General features: G+C 34.2%; 1 protein-coding gene across 2 annotated transcripts in view; it reads left to right on the forward strand.

Annotated features, from left to right (window-relative positions):
- The window catches only part of LOC132544358 (protein neuralized-like), a 60,913-nt gene that overhangs the window by 33,000 nt on the left and 5,048 nt on the right, over positions 1-22,865 (forward strand). For both annotated transcript variants that reach the window (XM_060207944.1, XM_060207943.1), the window contains exons 2-4: positions 10,768-11,277; positions 14,164-14,682; positions 22,034-22,153. In XM_060207944.1, the coding sequence (XP_060063927.1) occupies positions 10,768-11,277; positions 14,164-14,682; positions 22,034-22,153 (1,149 nt within the window). The remainder of the gene's footprint in view (positions 1-10,767; positions 11,278-14,163; positions 14,683-22,033; positions 22,154-22,865) is intronic.

A 22,865-nucleotide genomic window follows, 5' to 3' on the forward strand; every position in this document is an offset into this window, starting at 1 on the left:
AGTGTGTGTAATGGTGTCTGTACAGTGGCTGTTAAGGTGTCCTGTACAGTGTGTGTAATGGTGTCTGTACAGTGGCTGTTAAGGTGTCCTGTGCAGTGTGTGTAATGGTGTCTGTACAGTGGCTGTTAAGGTGTCCTGTACAGTGTTTGTAATTATGTCATATACAATGGCTGTATAAGTATCCTGTACAGTGTCTGTTAAGGTGTCCTGTGCATTGTGTATAATGGTGTCTGTACAGTGGCTGTTAAGGTGTCCTGTGCAGTGTGTGTAATGGTGTTTGTACAGTGGCTGTTAAGGTGTCCTGTGCAGTGTGTGTAATGGTGTCTGTACAGTGGCTGTATATGTATCCTGTACAGAGGCTGTTAAGGTGTCCTGTGCAGTGTGTGTAATGGTGTCTGTACAGTGGCTGTTAAGGTGTCCTGTGCAGTGTGTGTAATGGTGTCTGTACAGTGGCTGTTAAGGTGTCCTGTGCAGTGTGAGTAATGGTGTCTGTACACTGACTGCCTGTGTATTTGGTGATATTGTATCATCACATGGTGATTAAAATGGTAATGGACTGTGTAATCCAGACACTGCCTGCACTTTCTTTGTTGATAAGTAAAACACACAAGAGTACTTGGACAAGAGGGTGGGTTTTCACACTAAATTCTATACTAAATTCAATGGATCCACAGCTGTGTAGTTGCTATTACATGTATTCCAAACTGAACAATGATTCTCCTCAATATCAAATATTAACATCTTAAAGTAGAGGGATTGAGAGGAAATTCTTTAATAAATGCAAGTGATAGTCAATACCAGGTGCGACCTGCTGTTTCCAGCCTTACATCACTTACACTGATTACTCTCTAACATTTTGGGAATTGTATAAGCTTTAATCAAACTTATTGGAAACTACACAAACCTAACATGTTGCACTATGGAAACTACACAAACCTAACTTGTTGCACTATGGAAACTACACAAACTTTAATTTTACACTTTAGAAACTACACAAACTTTAATTTTACACTTTAGAAACTACACAATCCTTAATGTTACACTTTAGAAACTACACAATCCTTAATTTTACACTTTAGAAACTACATAATCCTTAATGTTACACTTTAGAAACTACACAAACTTTAATTTCACACTTTAGAAACTACACAAACTTAAATTTTTCACTTTAGAAACTACACAAACTTTAATTTCACACTTTAGAAACTACACAAACTTAAATTTTACACTTTAGAAACTACACAAACTTAAATTTTACACTTTAGAAACTACACAATCCTTAATGTTACACTTTAGAAACTACACAAACTTAAATTTTACACTTTAGAAACTACACAATCCTTAATGTTACACTTTAGAAACTACACAATCCTTAATTTTACACTTTAGAAACTACACAATCCATAATTTTACACAATCCACTTTAATTTTACACTTTAGAAACTACACAATCCTTAATGTTACACTTTAGAAACTACACAATCCTTAATGTTACACTTTAGAAACTACACAATCCTTAATGTTACACTTTAGAAACTACACAAACTTTAGCTTTTACTTTGGAAACTACACAAACTTTAATTTTACACTTTAGAAACTACACAATCCTTAATGTTACACTTTAGAAACTACACAATCCTTAATTTTACACTTTAGAAACTACACAATCCTTAATGTTACACTTTAGAAACTACACAATCCTTAATTTTACACTTACACAATCCTTAATGTTAGAAACTACACAATCCTTAATGTTACACTTTAGAAACTACACAAACTTTAGCTTTTACTTTAGAAACTACACAAACTTAAATTTTACACTTTAGAAACTACACAATCCTTAATGTTACACTTTAGAAACTACACAATCCTTAATGTTACACTTTAGAAACTACACAAACTCCTTAATTTACACTTTAGAAACTACACAATCCTTAATGTTACACTTTAGAAACTACACAATCTTTAATTTTACACTTTAGAAACTACACAATCCTTAATGTTACACTTTAGAAACTACACAATCCTTAATTGTTACACTTTAGAAACTACACAATACTTTAGAAACTACACAATCCTTAATGTTACACTTTAGAAACTACACACAACTACACAATCCTTAATGTTACACTTTAGAAACTACACAAACTTTAATTTTACACTTTAGAAACTACACAATCCTTAATGTTACACTTTAGAAACTACACAATCCTTAATTTTACACTTTAGAAACTACACAATCCTTAATTTTACACTTTAGAAACTACACAATCCTTAATGTTACACTTTAGAAACTACACAATCCTTAATGTTACACTTTAGAAACTACACAATCCTTAATGTTACACTTTAGAAACTACACAAACTTAAATTTTACACTTTAGAAACTACACAATCCTTAATGTTACACTTTAGAAACTACACAAACTTAAATTTTACACTTTAGAAACTACACAATCCTTACACAATGTTACACTTTAGAAACTACACAAACAATTTTACACTTTAGAAACTACACAAATGTTACACTTTAGAAACTACACAAACTTAATTTTACCCTTTAGAAACTACACAATCCTTAATGTTACACTTTAGAAACTACACAAACTTAAATTTTACACTTTAGAAACTACACAATCCTTAATGTTACACTTTAGAAACTACACAATCCTTAATGTTACACTTTAGAAACTACACAATCCTTAATGTTACACTTTAGAAACTACACAATCCTTAATGTTACACTTTAGAAACTACACAATCCTTAATGTTACACTTTAGAAACTACACAATCCTTAATGTTACACTTTAGAAACTACACAATCCTTAATGTTACACTTTAGAAACTACACAATCCTTAATGTTACACTTTAGAAACTACACAATCCTTAATGTTACACTTTAGAAACTACACAATCCTTAATGTTACACTTTAGAAACTACACAATCCTTAATGTTACACTTTAGAAACTACACAATCCTTAATGTTACACTTTAGAAACTACACAATCCTTAATGTTACACTTTAGAAACTACACAATCCTTAATGTTACACTTTAGAAACTACACAATCCTTAATGTTACACTTTAGAAACTACACAATCCTTAATGTTACACTTTAGAAACTACACAATCCTTAATGTTACACTTTAGAAACTACACAATCCTTAATGTTACACTTTAGAAACTACACAATCCTTAATGTTACACTTTAGAAACTACACAATCCTTAATGTTACACTTTAGAAACTACCAAAGGCTTTCATTAACATGTACATGTAATACACTTTGGAAGCTAAATGAAAGTAATTTTTACACTTGACTTCCCAAAAAGTCAGTACTATTTATCTTGTGTTTACTATAACAACAACATTTAATAACAATAACTTTCATCATATAGAAACAGATCTCAATATTTACATAGATTTATACTCTCTGTTGGGAAACTTTTAGGTCCAAATGAGCAAACATCATCCTGGAACTCTTCACTTTAAAGTAAACTCCTTTACACCCTATTTATAAGTGCATGTTTATTTTCAATTTGGCAGATAGTAAATTCTTCGGCATTTGAATATGTTGACTGTACTAGAACTCTCTGAGTAAAGCTTAAAGGGTTCTTATAGGAATGAGATGGTATATGTTTTGACTGGAGATTTCAAACACTGATTTCCCAGTAGCCTTGAATGCTGGTTTTCTTTAGTTGGTACTCATGGAAAATTCAACATTTCCCAATCATAATTATACATAGCATAGTAAACCTACAATGCACTGTATTACTTTTTTATTCTCAAAAGCTGTTGGTCTTATTCTTTTATATTGAAAATCTTTATTTACAAAATGTTTGTGCAATAGGAAAAAAACTTTCAATTATAGCGTTAATACTATGTACACAATTATAAGTGATATTTGATCTTTAAAGAATTTAAACAAGTGGTCATGCAGAAGCCCACCCTTACCTTATACATATGCTGGGCTAAAGTTTGAAAATATAGCCACACCAGTTTTTAAGTCATTTGAGACAAAGTCTCATGATGGCCTATTGTGTTTTGCGTTGTAACTTGTGACATTTTTTTTACTTCTAGGAAACTGCTGGATAAATTTTCATTGAAATTTTGCAAAAACCTTTCATGGATAGTGGTGAAACAAAAATGTAAATTACACGGTCCCCTGACCCCCAAGGGCCTGAGGGGCAGGGCCACAAGAGTTCATTTTAACTCAAATCTAAAGAATATTCTTTTCAACAGCAAAATTTGGTAGGACCAAGTGCTCTTCATGGATGGAAGGGTCTCGGTCCCAAACCCACTTACTTTTGATATAAAGTTTGACAATCACTTGAAGCCCTAGCTGATACTAGCACAAGTGTCTCTTTTGCAGTAAAGCACTAAGGTGGTCTGAATCCCACAAAATTTCTTTATAAAAAGTTAACTATGCTGTACTCTGCTGATGAGAAGCTGCCTAAATATTGGAGAACTGAGTGGCCTCGCCATGTGTTGCAGTATATAGGGCAGTGCCTGAATAAACAAAAGCTATGTTTTGGAAGAAAGGCTGTCTCCTCTAGTCTTTGAGAGACGACCCAATATAAACACAACACAGCTATAAAGCATGCAGCAAATGGAAATCTTCATATTTCTGTGAACACTAGACAGAGTGTGTAGAAGCAGTCAAAACACACCCTTCTGAAACAGGAATACACTATTTTTAGAACCTTTTCATAGTGCTTATTACCAGTGTTGTATGATTATCAACATAGAGCGGCCATGTTTCTAATACTTGTTGGTGTATAGCACATGGCATCAACACTCTGATTAATGATACTGGTCTGTAATGTTGGCATGTATTCATGCAAAAAATGTCTAGTCTTCCCCAATCCTGGCTCATTGTTTTATTAGGATAATAGTACATGCTGTGGGAGTCTGACATAACAACAAGTAGTTGTTTGTTAAAAGGACTGTTGTCTACTGTCATTAACTCTGGTCTTACATTTGTAATTAGTATTGAATTATGTGACTGTTGTAGTTGTACATGAGATTAGATCCTATTGTTTATTGGTTGTCCCAGATCTGAACCCAATAGTGTAGTAATTGTACATCACCCTGATCTAGACCTGAATGTTTATATACATTTTTTTTTATATACTCTGATTTGAGCTCTGAAAACATAAATAATGAAGGAACTTTAAGACCACTTTTGACTAGCTTGTGTAGCAGTCTCTATTCCAAAGCCACATCATCTTTTCGAAGAGTATTAGAAATTGTGAAATGTGAAATATTTCAACATTACCTGGTGTGCGATGTGCACATGATGTCTGTGTGCACACGATGTATGCACGATGTGTGCATGATATATGCATGATGTGCCCACAATAGGAAAACTGGAAAAATAAGCTTTCGCATATCCATGCACACGTTGTGTGGTTCTATCGTACATATGTGCTATTCTATCATGGTTGATATAGATTTAGAAATGACTATTAGATAAGTGTTGGGTAGGGTTTATTTATTTTCAAAATACCTAAAAGTCCGATTAAGTATATATCCTCATCAAGCAATAAATCTACAGGTTGGGTACATGTAGATCTATCAGATACAGACTGAATAGGTGTATGCATGCCTAATTCAAAGTGTTTAGTTTACAAAGTGCCATACATAACCTACCTTTAATGTGCAGACACTCATTGAACTGTCTAAAATCTTATACCATTAGAAAAGAAATTTTATTCTATATCTGTGTTACTCAGAATTTTCTATCATTTTGTATACAAAAATATGTACTTGGGTAAATCTTTATTGTGTTTGTTACATTGGGGACCTAGCTGGTAAAGTTGTGGATGTGTCACATTATACCGGTATACAGGTAATTTTGTTGCAGGAAACACACCAGCCACTCACCGAGGTGTGCAACTATACAATATAAAGATTGATTGCACAGTTGTGTGCTAGAACTGTAGGGTGTGTTGACGATGTGTGGATGATGTATGCACAATGTGTATTGTGTGTTACCAAAACTGTAATAACAAATTGACTGAACACATGTAATGTAAGATTACTCAGGACACATTTATAGAATATTGTCATCAAAAAGTCAAAGTCATTTATTTAACATTTAAGACATATTTTACCTGTATGTTTTATTATTTGACTTCAGGATCTAATTTTAATTTAACTAAATATATAGTCTTACATTGTAGAGGTAAAATATCAGATTATAATAATGTATATCATCATCATTTCATTGTTCCTTTATTGGCCTAGCTCTGTTTAATATGTCTGATTGGAACTACATATTTTTTTTAATGTGGTTGAAATATTCCTTAATTGATGTACAAATTATCTTTAATCAACCTATATGTTGTCCCTAATTTGTTTTAAATATTTCAATGATAACATTTGAATTATTCTTAAATTGATCTTGATATCACCCCTTGAGTAACTGTTATTTATTATATCTTATTTTCCCTAAATTGATATGTATTGTTTCTAATTTTATTTTTTCCCCTGAATTTGCCACCTAAATATTAGTGTATTTTATCTGAAATGTATCAATCTATGTTTTAAAGAATTTTTTGGTAAATCTACTGTGTTATGAAATAATTTGACAATTTTACATTTCTCACAAGCATCTGATACCTGGAAAATATGAAAATGTTTGGAAGCAATGTTGAAACATTAATGGATTTATTTAAACATGCAGAAAATGAAACAGTAGCTTCCCTTAGACCTGTCATATCTATAAAAATGGGGTCACACTGTATTATATCAGCCCTGCATTTAGAAAGTTAATTATATTTCAGCAAAAACATATTGGTTTTAGAGACCTAATTAAATTCCAAGGTCACTGCAGATATATACTTACCATATCCAATACAGATGTTCACTAACAGTATGTGAAATATGTGAGAAGATTGGATGGTGATCTACTGTCATAAACAGAAGTGCTCCTAGTGTTGAACACTGGTGAAGTTTATGAGGAGAAAATCTGTTTCCAAAATTATTGCTCCAAATGTTTTTACATGTACACCGTTTGTCTATGTTGTTACTGGCACGGTCTGCGATGCTTTTTAATCTTCTTCTGTTGTGTTGGTACCAAGCCAAGTCTTTGGCAGTAAGAACATTTCATAATTTGCAAAGATGCTTGGATACTGTTTATACATTTCAGTTTTCTTTGTTTAAACATTTTTGGAATTGCTAAAGAAAAGAGGCACTTTTATGTTAATTGACTCTTTAAAAATTTGATTTAAAAAAAAAAAATTTGTATAAATGTTTTTGTGAGTGTTAACAGGTCACTCAATAATTGATTCCTATTGTGGTTTGATTTTATCTCTCTATTGACCCTGATACATTTTCTGGGTGTGTTGTCTGTGATAAATAGTGTCTGTGTAATTAATCTTCCCTGATAACAATGGAATCATTGGAGTTTTCTCAGGTTAGTGGCTTATATGTCTGTATACAGTCGAACCTCAATAGCAGATTTCGGACAGTAATGGAATACATTAACATATTTCGTTTTAAACTATTGTTTATTTTATAAGTTTGACCATATATTAAATACACAATTCAACAGCTTCATTATCTCAAAGTGTGCAGGACCGTGGGAAAACTTGTTGTTATCCTGTTATTCACTTTAAGTGAGATCATATTTTTAGTGCAAATTTTGGCCATGACCGACAAAATGCTTCAAACTATACATACAGGATCTTGGAGTTATAAGAGTTTGAGATAACGAGGTTTGACTGTATGTGGTTAGCAGCTAATATTTGTACAGAAGGTTAGCATTGAAATGTCTTTGTGTAGGTCTACTGATATGCTACATCTAGAACACTCAAGTACTTACAGAGGTACATTGTGATTATAATATGATAGCTAATAACAAACTGAACCTGCTGATAGCCAGGGGTTGTTGTTCTCCCCTATCTTTACCTAACAATTTCCAAATGGCTCCCGTAGAGAAAACCCAGCCTCTATTCTGGAGTGTTGTACCCATTACATAGGTATATGTTTTAGATGTACACATGGTTATCACTCTGTCAACAGTTGATAAACAAATGATATGTGAATGTTGTAAAGGTTATTGCACTCAATAGTTACCAACTTGTCTGATTAGAGGTCTTCTATTTCTTTTTTATTGTCAAAAATTGTCTTTTGAGCGTGGAACATTTTTATTTTCTATCAGTAATAAAGTCGGTTTGACAGTTTTGTTTTCTAGCTTAAATCCACATAGAGATTGTATTTAGGATGTTTCCAGCACTGACAATGAAAATTCATCCTCATGAAAGGCAGTTCTGATAGAAGGGTGACTTAGTAGAAAGGGGCCACAACCACGTCATTTATGTCTAAATATTGTGAATCAGTCTAATCTAGAAAGTTAAAACCATTCTAGTGTTGTTAAACTTTTGTGGATTTGATCATATGCCAACATCATAAATCTGGTTGTCATATTTCATTGATACAGACACACGCACACATCTTGTCAGTAGGTGTGAGTAGGTTGTAGTAAGTCATTATGAATACACATGAAACACAATAGTACCACAGGTTAGGTCCAGACCAGGACCATTGGTGTCTTTGTGTTCAAGTCAGAATTAGTGGGGAGATATGTGTCAGAGTGTCAACAATCTTCATTTCCTGTCAGCTCTAATCTGTCTCATTTGTACTGGTTACAGGGAAGGGGATGGTAGGGTGCAGTATTTCTTTGGGCGACCGATTGTGGTTGGGGGATTAAGGGGAGGGGTTGAGAAGTAGGTTAGTTGATTTGAGGAGTGTAGGTAAGGGAGAGGTGTATTGAGGTGATGGATAAGATTGAGCTGAGAGGTAGGATTGTAAGTTGTGGGTGTTGGAGATGGGAGAAGGCAAGGGGAAAGATTGGATTGAGAGGTGATTGCAGGGGGTACGAGTGAGATGCATTGTATTCGTTAATGTGGTTCTTATTTGAGGTGTGGATGGAAGATGTGCTTACTTGAGGGGTGAGAATGAGGTCAGGGGAAAGCTGAGGATGAGTCATGTGGTTTGTCTCAATTTGTGAGGGCAGCTTGGGGACAGATATATATGAATGGGTTTTAGAGAATGGGACAGGAGACAGGTGTACACTGTGGGTCATGCTTGTAGTTCCATGTATGGTGTGTTTAGGTATTCGAGGGCGTGGCTGTCCTGGGGAAGGACATTTTATTGGATGGGAGAGAACAGATGTATTTACATGTGAATGGTTGTAGTTGAGGTTTTGGTAAATGGAGATATGTATGAAAATGGCTGTGTGGCTGTATTTATTGAGGATGTTCAAGATGTTATGCCTTCTGAACATAAGAACACATCGTATAGACAATTTGATAAATATAGTGAACAAGTAAGTTCATTTTGCCTTATAAACAAAGGTTTTGTGGAGAAGTTGCAGACTTCTAACCCAGCTTTCTGAACAAGGCAGTCTAGAGAAGAGGCCAGGTGTTGGAAAGGAGCTGTTCCCACACTAAAGCATCCTATCAACAGCTTTATCTCCTACATAGATAGTGGTGGCTGTGGAGCATGGAAGCCCCAAGTCTACAGAGATAACAGTCTTCCTACACAGCACACATACATCTCCAACAAAATACTCATAATTTTAATGTGTACATTTATAATGATATTGTTACATTGGCCTTGGAAACGTGGTCAGGTGTGGTTAGGGGAACTTAAATTTTGAATGACCTTCACCTTTCTTAATCCTATTGCAACATGTGTATACTTTACCTAAACGATACTCTATGTGCATATTATGATTGTTTACCAATAGTTTCATATAAAAAGGAAGTTTTTCTAATTGAAGTCCTGTAACAGGCTTTGGGTTCTTCATTAATTTTCTTCCAACCAAATAAAAATGACAAAAAAAATCCTTGTAAAATAACAACCAATACAGAATTTGTATAAAGTACATGGTAGGATAAACTCCTACTGACAATTAAATGTTACAGCAGGTTTGTAGTGGAAATTGAAGTTTAAAATTTACTGAAGTAAAAGCAAGGAAATTAGATCCATGACAGTGACCTTGACATTGTTAATTATATATACCTACTGTTTGAATGTTTACTGAACTATAATTATGCATATATATATCTTTTAATATAAATAGACTTCACTTTGTCCACTAGGAGAGACAGCAAGAGAGAGGAGAATTAGAGATCAGCAGAGAGGCTAGCTGGGACTTTTGCCTGAGCAACAAGTTCTGTATCAGAACTTTAATTTCATAAAAGTGCAGTTGTTGTAAATAGTTACCATACTGTGTACATGTATATTGTATCATAATAAATTGACTTCATCATCTGCTTTCAACTACATATTCAACTTTAATCAAGGTTTTACAGGTTTTTTTAGATCATCTGACCCAAAGGGTCAAGATGACCTATAGCCATCGTGCTTCGTCCGTCGTCGTCCGGCGTGTGCCGTGCGTAAACTTTTCATTCAAACAACTTCTTCTCAAATACTAGAAGGTCTAGGGGGCTAATACTTGGCACAGAGGATACTGGCATGGAGCTCTACCAAGTTTGTTCAAATGAATGACCTTGACCCACTTTAAAGGTCACAGGGGTCAAATATGTTAAAATAGGTTTGGCTTGCTTTTTGTCAGATGACCGTTAAGGCCCATGGGCCTCTTGTTTAATTATGCACTTGTATAATAGAAATAAAAGAATAATATTGATGCCAGATCGAAATAACCTGCTATGACTTATGTCAGTGTTGGTGTTACCGGTATGTATATATGTAATGTGAATGTTAAATATCTGAATTTGTTATGTGTTTTCAGGGCTGATAGGAGAGTTAGCAGGCCTGTACCAACCAGCTTCGCCCCTCAAGTTCCATCAAATTTGTGGGGACAATGTGGAACTCAATTCTGATGCCAGCATTGCTAAGCGAGGCGACAGTTTCTGTAAAGCTATATGCTTCAGTAATCGACCAATCGCTATCAACGAAAAAGTGTACATCAAATTTGCAGAGACATCCAGCAGTTGGAGTGGGGTGCTCCGGTTTGGATTTACAAACATTGACCCCGGAAGTTTGCGGGGATCTGACCTTCCTAGATATGCATGTCCAGACATGACCAACAAGCAGGGAAACTGGGCAAAGGCGTTGGCGGAACGATATGCTACACCGAATAATACTTTACATTTCTATGTGACTCGTAATGGTGATGTGTTTTATGGAGTGAATGGAGAAGATGTGGGATTGTTCTTCACAGGAGTCAACACACAGCTCCCTCTATGGGCACTGTTTGATATATATGGCAATACTCTGGCAGTGGAATTTGCCAATCCAGGTAATACAAAAAGTAATAGCAGTGCCTAAAATGATTACCATACATATCCAGCGACAACTCATGTCTTGTATCAAGCCCTCTTGTCTATTGATGGTCTGTAGAATTGCTGACAAATGCCAGGACATTGTTGTTTCATAAGCCCAACATCTACCTTGAAGTCAAAGATAATGTGTTTTGTTGCCTGAACTTATTGTAGTATAATTATAATAGGTTAAATTCAAATAAACTGAACACTCTCTTTTCTGTATTTCATATTCAATATTGTTTCTATAACAAACATGCAATATCTAGATACTTTCACTTTCCCTGTTCCAAACATATTTCAATTTGTTGGCATATTTGTACATGGTTAGGCCAGTCTTGTTATTTTAAACTTCAGGAATATGTTTTATCAGCCTGTAGGATTAAATAACTTTTCTGTAAGAGCTCCACTTTGATACACCGGCACCGTCTTTTTCTCTTTTTCATTTGTTTGTTGGGTTTATTGCCACATAAACAGCCATGATCAATAAGATGGATTGTCATTGGAGTAACTGGTGGCTACCTCACAGAACAACATACTAGAGGCCTGTTTGCATGTTATTCAGAGTAATTCGGGAATAGTACCTTGCCCAAAGAAACATCAACACAGACTGTGATTTTCTCAGCTTCCTGAGAAGCACAAACCACAAGGGGTAGGGAAAGTCAAACTACACACCTTAGATCTTCAGTTGAAGTTTTGTTGACCAACACACAAACCAATTTAACTATCCTTGTTTAAGACATTCATGTTTGTAGAGTCTCATTTGGATTTTGTCTTAAAACTGAGAGAAAATACATCTACACCCATTCCTAGCAGGATTTATTGGTACTCTGTCTTTTCCTTTGGATTTAAAATGCATATTGTTTAATTCTTCATCAATAAGCTATATGTTTCATGACTGGTAATGAAAGAAGAACGTAAATACATAATATTGTGGTGAAGATTTCTTTCATACAGTATACAAAATACTGCTTGATACAGGGTCTGTTTATCATGGAAGCAGTTAAAAATACACTAAGTATCACCGCAGTGCTTGCTGGCAATGAAGAGATGAATGTAATTTTGCTCGGATGATATATAATAGAGCCAATTGCTTTGCCCCATCCCTCATCAACACGGGCCTCTGGAGAGAAGGTGTATATTCACTATTGTTCTTAATTCACATCCTTAGTTAGACACTTGATAAAGGAGTCTAGATCCAGGAAATAAAGAACATCCAATGTTGTCACACTGTGTTGGTTAAAATAAAAATAATACTATATAGTCAACATGAAGATTTCCAGATTAACTTTGGAAATACTGAAAAGACACAAAGTGATACTTCATGGTCTCATTCAATCACAAGTTTGTTCCAGAAAGATATTCATTTGAAAAAGAAAAAACACAAATATGTTTACATGTGAAAAATGCAGATACAGTGATATTTAAATAAATATGTTTGAAAGTATGTTTCAAATACTACATTTATGTGAGTAATTGCCTTGAATGTTACTTGGAGTAGCTTTATTCATTCTAAACCAACCCTTTTAACCCTCATGTTTGAAGTGTTAATGGCTCTTGTCACATGGTAGGGGCATGAATTACTTCAAATTAATGTTGAAAGGGACTGTTGGAGATATCACATACTGTAATGTATTATCATATGAAAACCATCATCATTAAAACATTTAGAGCTTTGAATTATCTCAAGAGGATTTTGTTTTTGGTTTCCTAACACTGTTGTAGAGATTAAAGTAGACTTGTATACAAGACAAGCCCTGGTACTCTAGCGATCTCTGTTTACTTTACCTGTGAAGGAATATTGGATACAGCTGTAGGTACTGCCCCATCAGAACACACCGGCTATTGGAAACATTAGGTGAGCCAGAACAATGGCTCTTTTGACCTAATTTTCCTTGTTGTAAATGTTCCAGAAAAATCAACCAAAAACTATGTTATTTTGCTGTTTTTGCAGAATTCTAGGAATTCCTTGTGGATTTGGACAGGAAGAACAATTAGGTTATTGTATGTTGTATATGTTATTCTCATTTGACTGTGATCTTGATAGGGGTTTGGCTTCTAGCCATTTGCAGTGGAAAAGTTGTACAGAAGTTTATTTTGAGACAAAACAATAGAAAGTTTGGACACGTAGGCCATGTCTCTGGCAGTTTCTGCCATGGGTCTTAAGGGATCCAGGTTCTGACATGTGATGCTGTCAGAAAATGAAATGGAGATAGTATAGAAGTACAACTCATTGAGTTGGCAACCATTATACTGTAATTCTTCATCACAAACAACTGGTGATCAAAAACAGATATCTGTAGTACACTACATGTAGCTCTGTTAGCTTCATGTAGATGATTTTGTTTATTCAAAGTTTGCTTATCCTTGTCAACTTATAAGAATAAAGATTCGTCCTCTGATAGATTTTTTCTACTGTGATTGTGTAACACATTAAATAGATTTTACAAATCAGTATTATAGGTAAGCAACATAATCTTTAATCCTTCATCTTAGTTAAGGTAAAATTTATAGATTACTACATTAATACTGTCTTCATGGTTACAAATCTTATCACAAAACAAAGTCAGCATATACAACCTCTTAGAATTAGAGGTAAGACTTTACGAGCCTTGGTCATCAACAGACATGAGTCCTACTGATGGCCACACAGTCTGATCCTACATCATAATTTCAGTTCCCAGATATATAGGCTAATCACACTGATCTCCACACAGAAAATGTTTGAGGTTTTATATTATAAGTCTAGATAGTTGATTAACTATCTCACTTTGTAGTGAAAATTCCTGATTGTTTCATTCATAGACTTTTAGAAAATTGGTAATAAATAATATTATAACATGTTCTTATTATTTATATTGTAGAGCCAGTACGTCTGAACAACATGGTGATGTCACCAACAAGTTCATCAAGTTCTTCTGTCAGTGCAAATCGAGACCTTGCCTCGTCATTGTCATCATTATCAATAAATAGTGCTCCTACTACAGAGACACTCGGTGGCTTTCCAGCAGTACGTTACTATGCAAATTTGACTTTCACGCCACTAAAATGGCACATGCTCACTGGTAAAAATGTCCAATTAACAGCTGATCGAATAGTAGCCACACGCTCTCAGGACGAATACTGCAATGGTTATGTGTTCTCGTCACGACCATTAAAATGTGGTGAGAAAGTAGTGATACAGATTCTAGGTGTGGATCGATCCTATGTTGGCGGACTCGGTGTAGGTTTGACGGCTTGCAATCCCTCCAGAGTCCAACTTGATGACCTACCTGATGATTCAGATTTGTTACTGGACAGACCGGAATATTGGGTTGTAAATAAAGATGTGTGCAGAAGTCCAGATGTTGGAGATGAACTATGTTTTCACTTATCAAACGAAGGTTTGTACAGATTAATTTCTTAAGTTTTTTGCTCACATCCTTTCAAATTGGCAAGTAAACTTACGCCATGGTGTGGCATCTGTCTCCCAATGTATTCATGCGATCACCTGTCAACTTTTATTTTTAGACAGCTTCTTCTGAATAACCGTCAAGCCTTAGTTTATGGCTCATGTCACCAGTTGCATGCTGGGTTGAAGTTAGTTACGTAAATAACCTTGACCTTATCTCCAGTTGCAGGGGTCAAATGTGTTGCACTCTTTTAAAAACTATGATTAATCACTTAGCTTCATATGATATTTAAGTACATGTGGTAAAATGTTTTGCATGCACACTTCAATCAAAGTCTTTTCTTCATTAACTATAGCTGAAGTGATCAATGCAGGTTCATTTTGCCTCTTGTTTATGTAACTGACACTGGAATATGTATGTACACAATGCTGCAGAAGTGTGCTGTTCAATGCTTGTAGATGCTAGACCTTACTTTTTTTTATACAGCTATAATTAAGTTTATTCTTTACTCTCTACTTCCTCGTGTTTTATGATTGCTGTGTTGTCAATTTTGGAGGTAGGAATAGAGGAATTGTCACGTGGTCAAAATGTAAAAAATTCTTTAACAAAACATTCACTGTTAAATGACTGCTTAACTTTGCTTCAATAACAAGTATAAACACTGTAATGCTGATTTCTGTTATGAGGTATCCAAACAGAATAGCTCTAGTGCAGTTCAGTACTAGTAATATTGGCTGAGTGTAGGATTTGTCTGCAGTATAAAATTTATATTATCAGCATAGAGTACTAAATATTCTGAGTTTTAGTACTGCCTGATGTTTGAAGGTTTTTACTGCCACACAGAGTGTTTATTCTGGTCAAAATAACCAGCAAAATGTCTATTCCAAAGATAAAATCCAACAAATTGCCAAAGGAGTTCCTTAAAATAGATTCAAGCAATAATTTAAGATAAAGTTCAAAAATACAAAAAAAAAAAAAAAACAAAAAAAAGTTCGCATCATAAAATATTGTTTCTCAAAAAAGGCAAATGAAAACGAGAAATACATGTGAAATTGATAGATGAGTTAAAAACAGATAAAAGTACTCAATACTGGATATTGTTTATTCAGGAAAGAAGTTATGTGAAAAGGTTTAAAATACTCAAAGGAAGAGTTTATAAATAGTTTCAAAAATGTAAATGATTTGCCTCCCCCACCACACTACTGTTGGTTGAGATCCTTGACACTGCCAGCCATGTGTATGCCCTGTAAACCTACCAATATAATCTCTTAATGTTCCTGCTGAGGCTGCTATTTTCAGAATCTCAAATATTCCACATAGAAAATATATCACTGATGAGATATCAGGATGCCATTGTGATCTCATTTCTCTCTTAATTATGACATCTAAAATATGTTTGAAACACAATATACATGTATATAACTATGATTGTTATTGCAAGGCATTTTTCAATGGTGGTATGTGTGTATGTCATGCAAGTATATAAGTTCATATTTGATATTTTAGTGACAAGTACAGTAACAAACATTTCTTTACCTTTACAAACAAAGGTATTTTCTTTTATGTTTTCTTCAATAGACAATTTATAGTCTAGGTATAAAATCTGTTATACTTCAAAAAAAAGGAAAAGTCAAATGATTGGTAAAGGATAATCCAGAACAATTCTAAGAATGTATCTAATCCTGTGAAATTTGGCAAGATACTCTACGTATCCTTGTAACATACTTTCTTGGATTCACCAAGATTTACATATTTCGCCCAGCTTCATCAAAATTGAGTTTGAATTGAGATTCTGTTTTGACATGAAGTTTTTTCACTGCTGTTCTGGTATTTTATAAAAAAATAAATGTGAAAGACATGGAAAATTGGAAGCTTATAGGTAATTTGTTTACTATAGTAACAACTGAGATATCCCTAGAGTTGTAGAAAGAAAGAGCAACTTGCTTAAGTGTTAGATAAATATAGGGTAAGTTGTGAAAGGTATATTGTATTAGGACTGTACATGCTCTGAATCAAGATGAGGGGGCCCATAGACCCTGCCATATCTTTGACCAGATATAGTACTAGTTGATTTAACAGTTTGCTGATCATTTTATATGTTGTTAGCATCTGAGTAAATTGAAAGATATTTATTGTAAAGGTAGCCAAATTTACTTAGACTTTAATCCTCTAATGCTATTTGGTAACCATTTCTCAGAAGATACTTTCATTTAAGAAATATATATTTACTTTCAAAATGTAGACCATGTTTGGGTAAGACTTAAATGAGTTCCTGACTAATTGAACACAAGTTGACTCATGATCAACATTGACCTGTAAGACAAAAAGATGTTTTAATCAGACAAACTTTTCTCATAAAAGGAAATATAGACCATGATTAGTCAGCCCTCAGGAGTATTGTGTGATCCAACCTCAGATAGATATGTTTAAAAACACCTTCAAAGCTTTACAGACAATCAAAATCTTAGGTTTTACTTACAAAACAAATTTTAATTTCCTTGTATCTGATATATTAATCACAGGTCTCTGTTTAGATCTGGGTTTTCCATCAGCTTGTAATGCAACACACCTGCTGTCTGTTTGATTCAAGCTTATATCTGACTTGATCAGATATATACACAGGGAGGGAATTCTGCTATCGGAGCCTGCCAACATAACGTTTGGGTCATTTGAAAATGTAGAATAAAGGTCCACCCACGATGGGCTGTAGCTATCCCAGGCCTTTTGATTTGTCTCTCCTATTTCCCTCCTCTAACTTTGTGTGTAACTATTTATGCAAGTCTGACCGATATTCAAAAGGATAGCATCTGATTTGTTATGCAGTGTAGTTTCTTATTTGATATCTATCAGTAGTAGAATAGCCATAGATCCAGATGATATCCCTGTAAAATGTGTTTAGGTAATGGCATGTTCAAGGCTCTACTTACAGTTGATTACTGATTTCATTTCATGCCTTGCTATAGGCTGCTGTGCAACTTGATAAGGGATTCTGATTCTTTTCTTGATCATGCAAGACCATCACCTTCAACACTTGTGTAAATGAAGACATACACATCGTGTATACTGGATTAAACAGCTAGACCTACATCAGTGATTTTTTTTTTTAACTCATACCCTTCAGCTAAAATTCATTAAAAAAAAGGGGGAAGATGAAATATGGCTGGATCTTGTTGCAGGATTATCAACTAATTTGTGTAGGTTCTTGTAAAGACAGAATCATATGTGCTATAAGGTGAACATTTTTCATATTGAAAGATATCTTGGATTGTCAGGATACAAAATGTTGCCTTTTGTTTATCTGTCCATTTGTTTGTCTATTTAAGGGTTTCCACCGAATAACTTGAGTTTTTTCATCAGATTTGAACCCAATATTGTATATTGTTTTCTGCAAATGAGATCTCGTAGTAATTCTGTTTTGGTAAAAATCAGCCAACATTTGACTAAGTTATGATACTTTAAAATCATGGGGGCAAAAAATCAGGTTTTTGTTTTTGTCAAATTATCTGAATTTTTACTGGCTGTTTTTAACCAAATTTGATATATTTCTTTATATCAATAATATCTTGGAAAAGTTTGTTATTGGTTTGTCAGAGTTGAGGCCCTTTAAAATCCTTGAGAAGATTATTTCTCTATTTCTGTCAAATTGCTTTATTTTTTATTGTCAGATTTGAACCCAATTTCAGTCAACATTTGCTAGAGTTACAGAACTTAAAGACCCTGTAGAGAGATAAAATGTCTTTGTTTCCATCAAAGTAACATTACTTTTTACTTCTGAATAAAATCAGGTATAAGATTACTATCAGATTCTAACAAAATTTGGTATACTGGTTTCTATCAGTGAAATCATGAATGACACCTGATTTGGTATCATGTTTTATATCAATATAATCTTTCATGAGTTTTGATATTGGTTAAAATCTGTAAAGATTTTGCCAGTTAAAGCAATTAGATTTTTTTTTCATTTCTTTCAGATGACTTATTTTTTACTGTGCGAGACTGGAACCAAATTTTGTTTTGCTTTATCTTAGTGCGATTGCAGATTTGTTCAATTTTAGTCGGAATATATCAATATTTACATTTTCATTTTCTTAACTGTACATATACCCTTATAGAAAAATGCCTTCTTATTTAGCACATGTATTTCTAATGACTGTTTATTCAATTCTACCACATTTGTTTACCTAAGCCTTTGATGTATTGCAAAAATATCTTTCATTTGGATGTCCTAGCCCTTGTGCTTATAGCATTCATGAATGACTTCCCTCAGGGGCACAGTGTTTCTCAAACATATATAGTTAGATTTTCATATGAGTTGCTGAACAGAGAAAATACACCTGAATGCTGCTTAATTGTCCAACCATATCAATAACCCATGTTTGCAGTTTTATCTGAAGAAAGAAAATCAAATCTAATCTAAGAAAAGCTAATATTGAAATAAATGTAAGATATTCCAATCTTTTAGCCTTGATTCTTCCAAGACTTGTGTGATTCTATGAATTAAGGATAACTGTAAACAGTGACAGCAATTGCAACAAGGTAACAATTAAGCTTATCCAAGGGTAGTTTATGTGTGTTAAGGAAGAGTATGTTTTGAGACCTAGGTCAAGGTACATAGGTTTTCAGTCTGTTCATCCTGGTTTTGATAGATCTTATTGGTGTTGTAGAGTTGAGAGAGAGTGATGATGTCATATGTAGGAAAGTACAGGTACATTATGAGAAGTCATGAGTCAAGGCTGACTCAGCAGAATCTATGTTACTGATAGGGATCTCTGTAGGATGTGAATGATACAGACCAACAGGCATGTAATTATAGGGGCTCTGTGTCCAGACAAACCTACATGCACTCTAATTGTAAGTACTGTGTTAGTATCTTACAATGAGTAAGGTGTGGCCTAGGACAAGTCTGACTGCTTGAATGACTTCTTACTGTATTTTTAGTTAACCATAAAACTTGTCTCCTGGTGACCTATTGCGATCGCCTGTTGTGCCGCATTGTTTGTCACAAACTTTTAAAATTTTCAAATTTTTCTGACAAACCCCTAAAATGACTAAATTGAAATTTTGTAGAACCTTTCATGGCCTAAGTTGATTCAAAGTTGTAAATGATATGGTACAAGTGACCTGAAAGGGTGGGGGAACAACAAGAGGTAAAATTGATTGAAATTCCAAATTCTCTTAATGGATGGATTGGTCGTAAGGTGCTTTACAAAAATTGCAAATTTCTTGACTTCAGGGTTTCACATTTCCCACTGGGAAGAGATAAAGTTTGGTGATATGTACACATTGACCCTGTCTGACTTCCAGGGGTTGATGGACAGGCAAAAAAATGGTGTAATTGAATTAAATTTCAAAAATCTTTTCAGTACCAAGATATGATAGGATCTATTACATACTGTTAATGGATGGAAGAGTTTAAGTAGGAAGAAAACAGTTTTAAATGTAATTTTGTGTAATTCAAACATGTTTAGAATTCTTAGTATGGGACAACAGTTAATGTTATGCACGGTTTACATTAGCATTATATGTACAATGTAGTTCAAGTTATCTTACTTTGTAAAAACATTATTTCTATGACAATGTAACTCGTGTGATGTTTTATGCCACTGGCCCCTTTGTTTTAATACTGGCTGTATCTACAAAGTACTTGTTTTAATACTGGCTGTATCTACAAAGGACATGTTTTAATACTGGCTGTCATACTGGCTGTATCCACAAAGTACTTGTTTTAATACTGGCTGTATCTACAAAGTACTTGTTTTAATACTGGCTGTATCTACAAAGAACTTGTTTTAATACTGGCTGTATCTACAAAGTACTTGTTTTAATACTGGCTGTATCTACAAAGTACTTGTTTTAATACTGGCTGTATCTACAAAGTACTTGTTTTAATACTGGCTGTATCTACAAAGTACTTGTTTTAATACTGGCTGTATCTACAAAGTACTTGTTTTAATACTGGCTGTATCTACAAAGTACTTGTTTTAATACTGGCTGTATCTACAAAGTACTTGTTTTAATACTGGCTGTATCTACAAAGGACTTGTTTTAATACTGGCTGTATCTACAAAGGACTTGTTTTAATACTGGCTGTATCTACAAAGGACATGTTTTAATACTGGCTGTATCTACAAAGTACTTGTTTTAATACTGGCTGTATCTACAAAGTACTTGTTTTAATACTGGCTGTATCTACAAAGTACTTGTTTTAATACTGGCTGTATCTACAAAGTACTTGTTTTAATACTGGCTGTATCTACAAAGTACTTGTTTTAATACTGGCTGTATCTACAAAGTACTTGTTTTAATACTGGCTGTATCTACAAAGTACTTGTTTTAATACTGGCTGTATCTACAAAGTACTCGTTTTTCAAATGTAGAAACAATTCAAAGCTCAATCTCTATTGGTACTTAGTCAATTGATAGTGAAAACAGTATCAGTACATTGAACGAAAATATGATGTTGAGTGTTATTTGCTAGGAATCGAACCCGGAGCCCCTGGCTTACTAGTCTGACGCTTAACTGATAGAGCTAAAGAGAAGTTCTCTCTAGCTAAGCAGTATATTGCAGCTAGTACTGACCAGGGTTACATGCTCCCCCTCCAGGAAACAACTCATCCTCAAGTTTCCAGGGGTTACAAGGCTGCTGGTGGGACAAGGCTTCTTACTATTCCCATGTCCTTACATGGGCACAGTGTAACAGATGTCATTATCTATTTCAATGCCTCAGCTAGGAATTGAAACCAAGACCCTTGGCTTACTTGTATGATGCTGAACTGATAGAGCTAAGGAGAAGTTCTCTCTAACTGAGTAGTATATTGCAGCTAATATTGAGCAGGGTTACATTTGGTAAACATTTGCAAGTTAACAAAGCATTTATTGTCACTCATGTTAAAAAAAGCATTTATTGTCACTCAAGTTAACAAAGCATTTATTGTCACTCATGTTAAAAAAAGCATTTATTGTCACTCAAGTTAACAAAGCATTTATTGTCACTCATGTATCAGTTTTTGTTTACAGTTTACTAATATACTGAATGTATATGCAGTAACAAATATGTTTTAAAATTCTCTGTTACACAAACACATGAACAAAATATATTGTATCAAATCATTATAAAGCCTCAGCAAAAACATGTATAATAAATCCTATTTATTGGACGACAAAATATCATTTTCTCTGAATTCATGTCCCCCATTGATAGTTCTACATAGCTGACATTAATATTCGTCTAAGTGAATTAAGTCAAAAACACAGTTCTCAAGGTCAGATTATAAACCCTGTGGTGGAGTTCCCTTGATTATGTTTTATTCTATACATACAGTGGTTCCATTGTCTGTTTCAGGAGAACTGAGGTACTCCCGGAACAACCAGCGAGTAAGCACCCTGCTTCATGTGGACAGGACTCTGCCACTATGGATTTTCTTTGATGTCTATGGAAATGTCCAGAAAATACGCCCTTTGGGTAAGTCATGCTTGATAATAATAAGGACTTAGCCTGTAAGGACTAGCCAATCCTTCATCAGAATTAAAGGGGTCAGGATATACCTCATTACAGGTGTGTAAATCAGCGTCTATATATCCTTACAAATTACTCTCGAACACTTATGTTCATCGATGAGACAACACGTAGCAATAGGAAGAGGCATAAAAACACAAACCCTAAATAATCAATACAAACCAGCCATTTACCAACCTGGCTGTGTCTAAACCAGAAATTAAATTGATATACACTCATGGTTATGTATAAATGATGGCAAATTTCTGACATCCAGTTATTTTAGGTAACGTCATAACGCAACATTTTGAAATAATCATTGCGACAAGTTCTGTAATAATAACATCCTACCATATTTGGCCAGATTTGTATCAACTTGTTGAGAGAATAATCCCATCAGATTAAATTGGACTATCACAGATGTTGACTGATTTAAACTTGATTGTCTTTTTAATTATCTTGGGAAGTCAACATTATTTGACCAAAAGTTGTGATAGTTTAATAGAATAACACAACTGGTCACAACAATTATCTCAAAAAAGGTCATGTTACGGAAATGCGACCTGAAGTATAGGAAATGCAGAAATATGTCACCGTGTGTTGGTTGAAACATTCAAATTAGCTTTTAAAACAAATACAGTTATTCCACTAAGTTTTGTAGATGTCGAATTATCAGAAA

This window comes from Ylistrum balloti, unplaced genomic scaffold (assembly GCF_031769215.1).
Source record: "Ylistrum balloti isolate Yb309-2 unplaced genomic scaffold, AGI_CSIRO_Ybal_v1 Utg369794, whole genome shotgun sequence".
NCBI classification, from domain to species: Eukaryota; Metazoa; Mollusca; class Bivalvia; order Pectinida; family Pectinidae; genus Ylistrum; species Ylistrum balloti.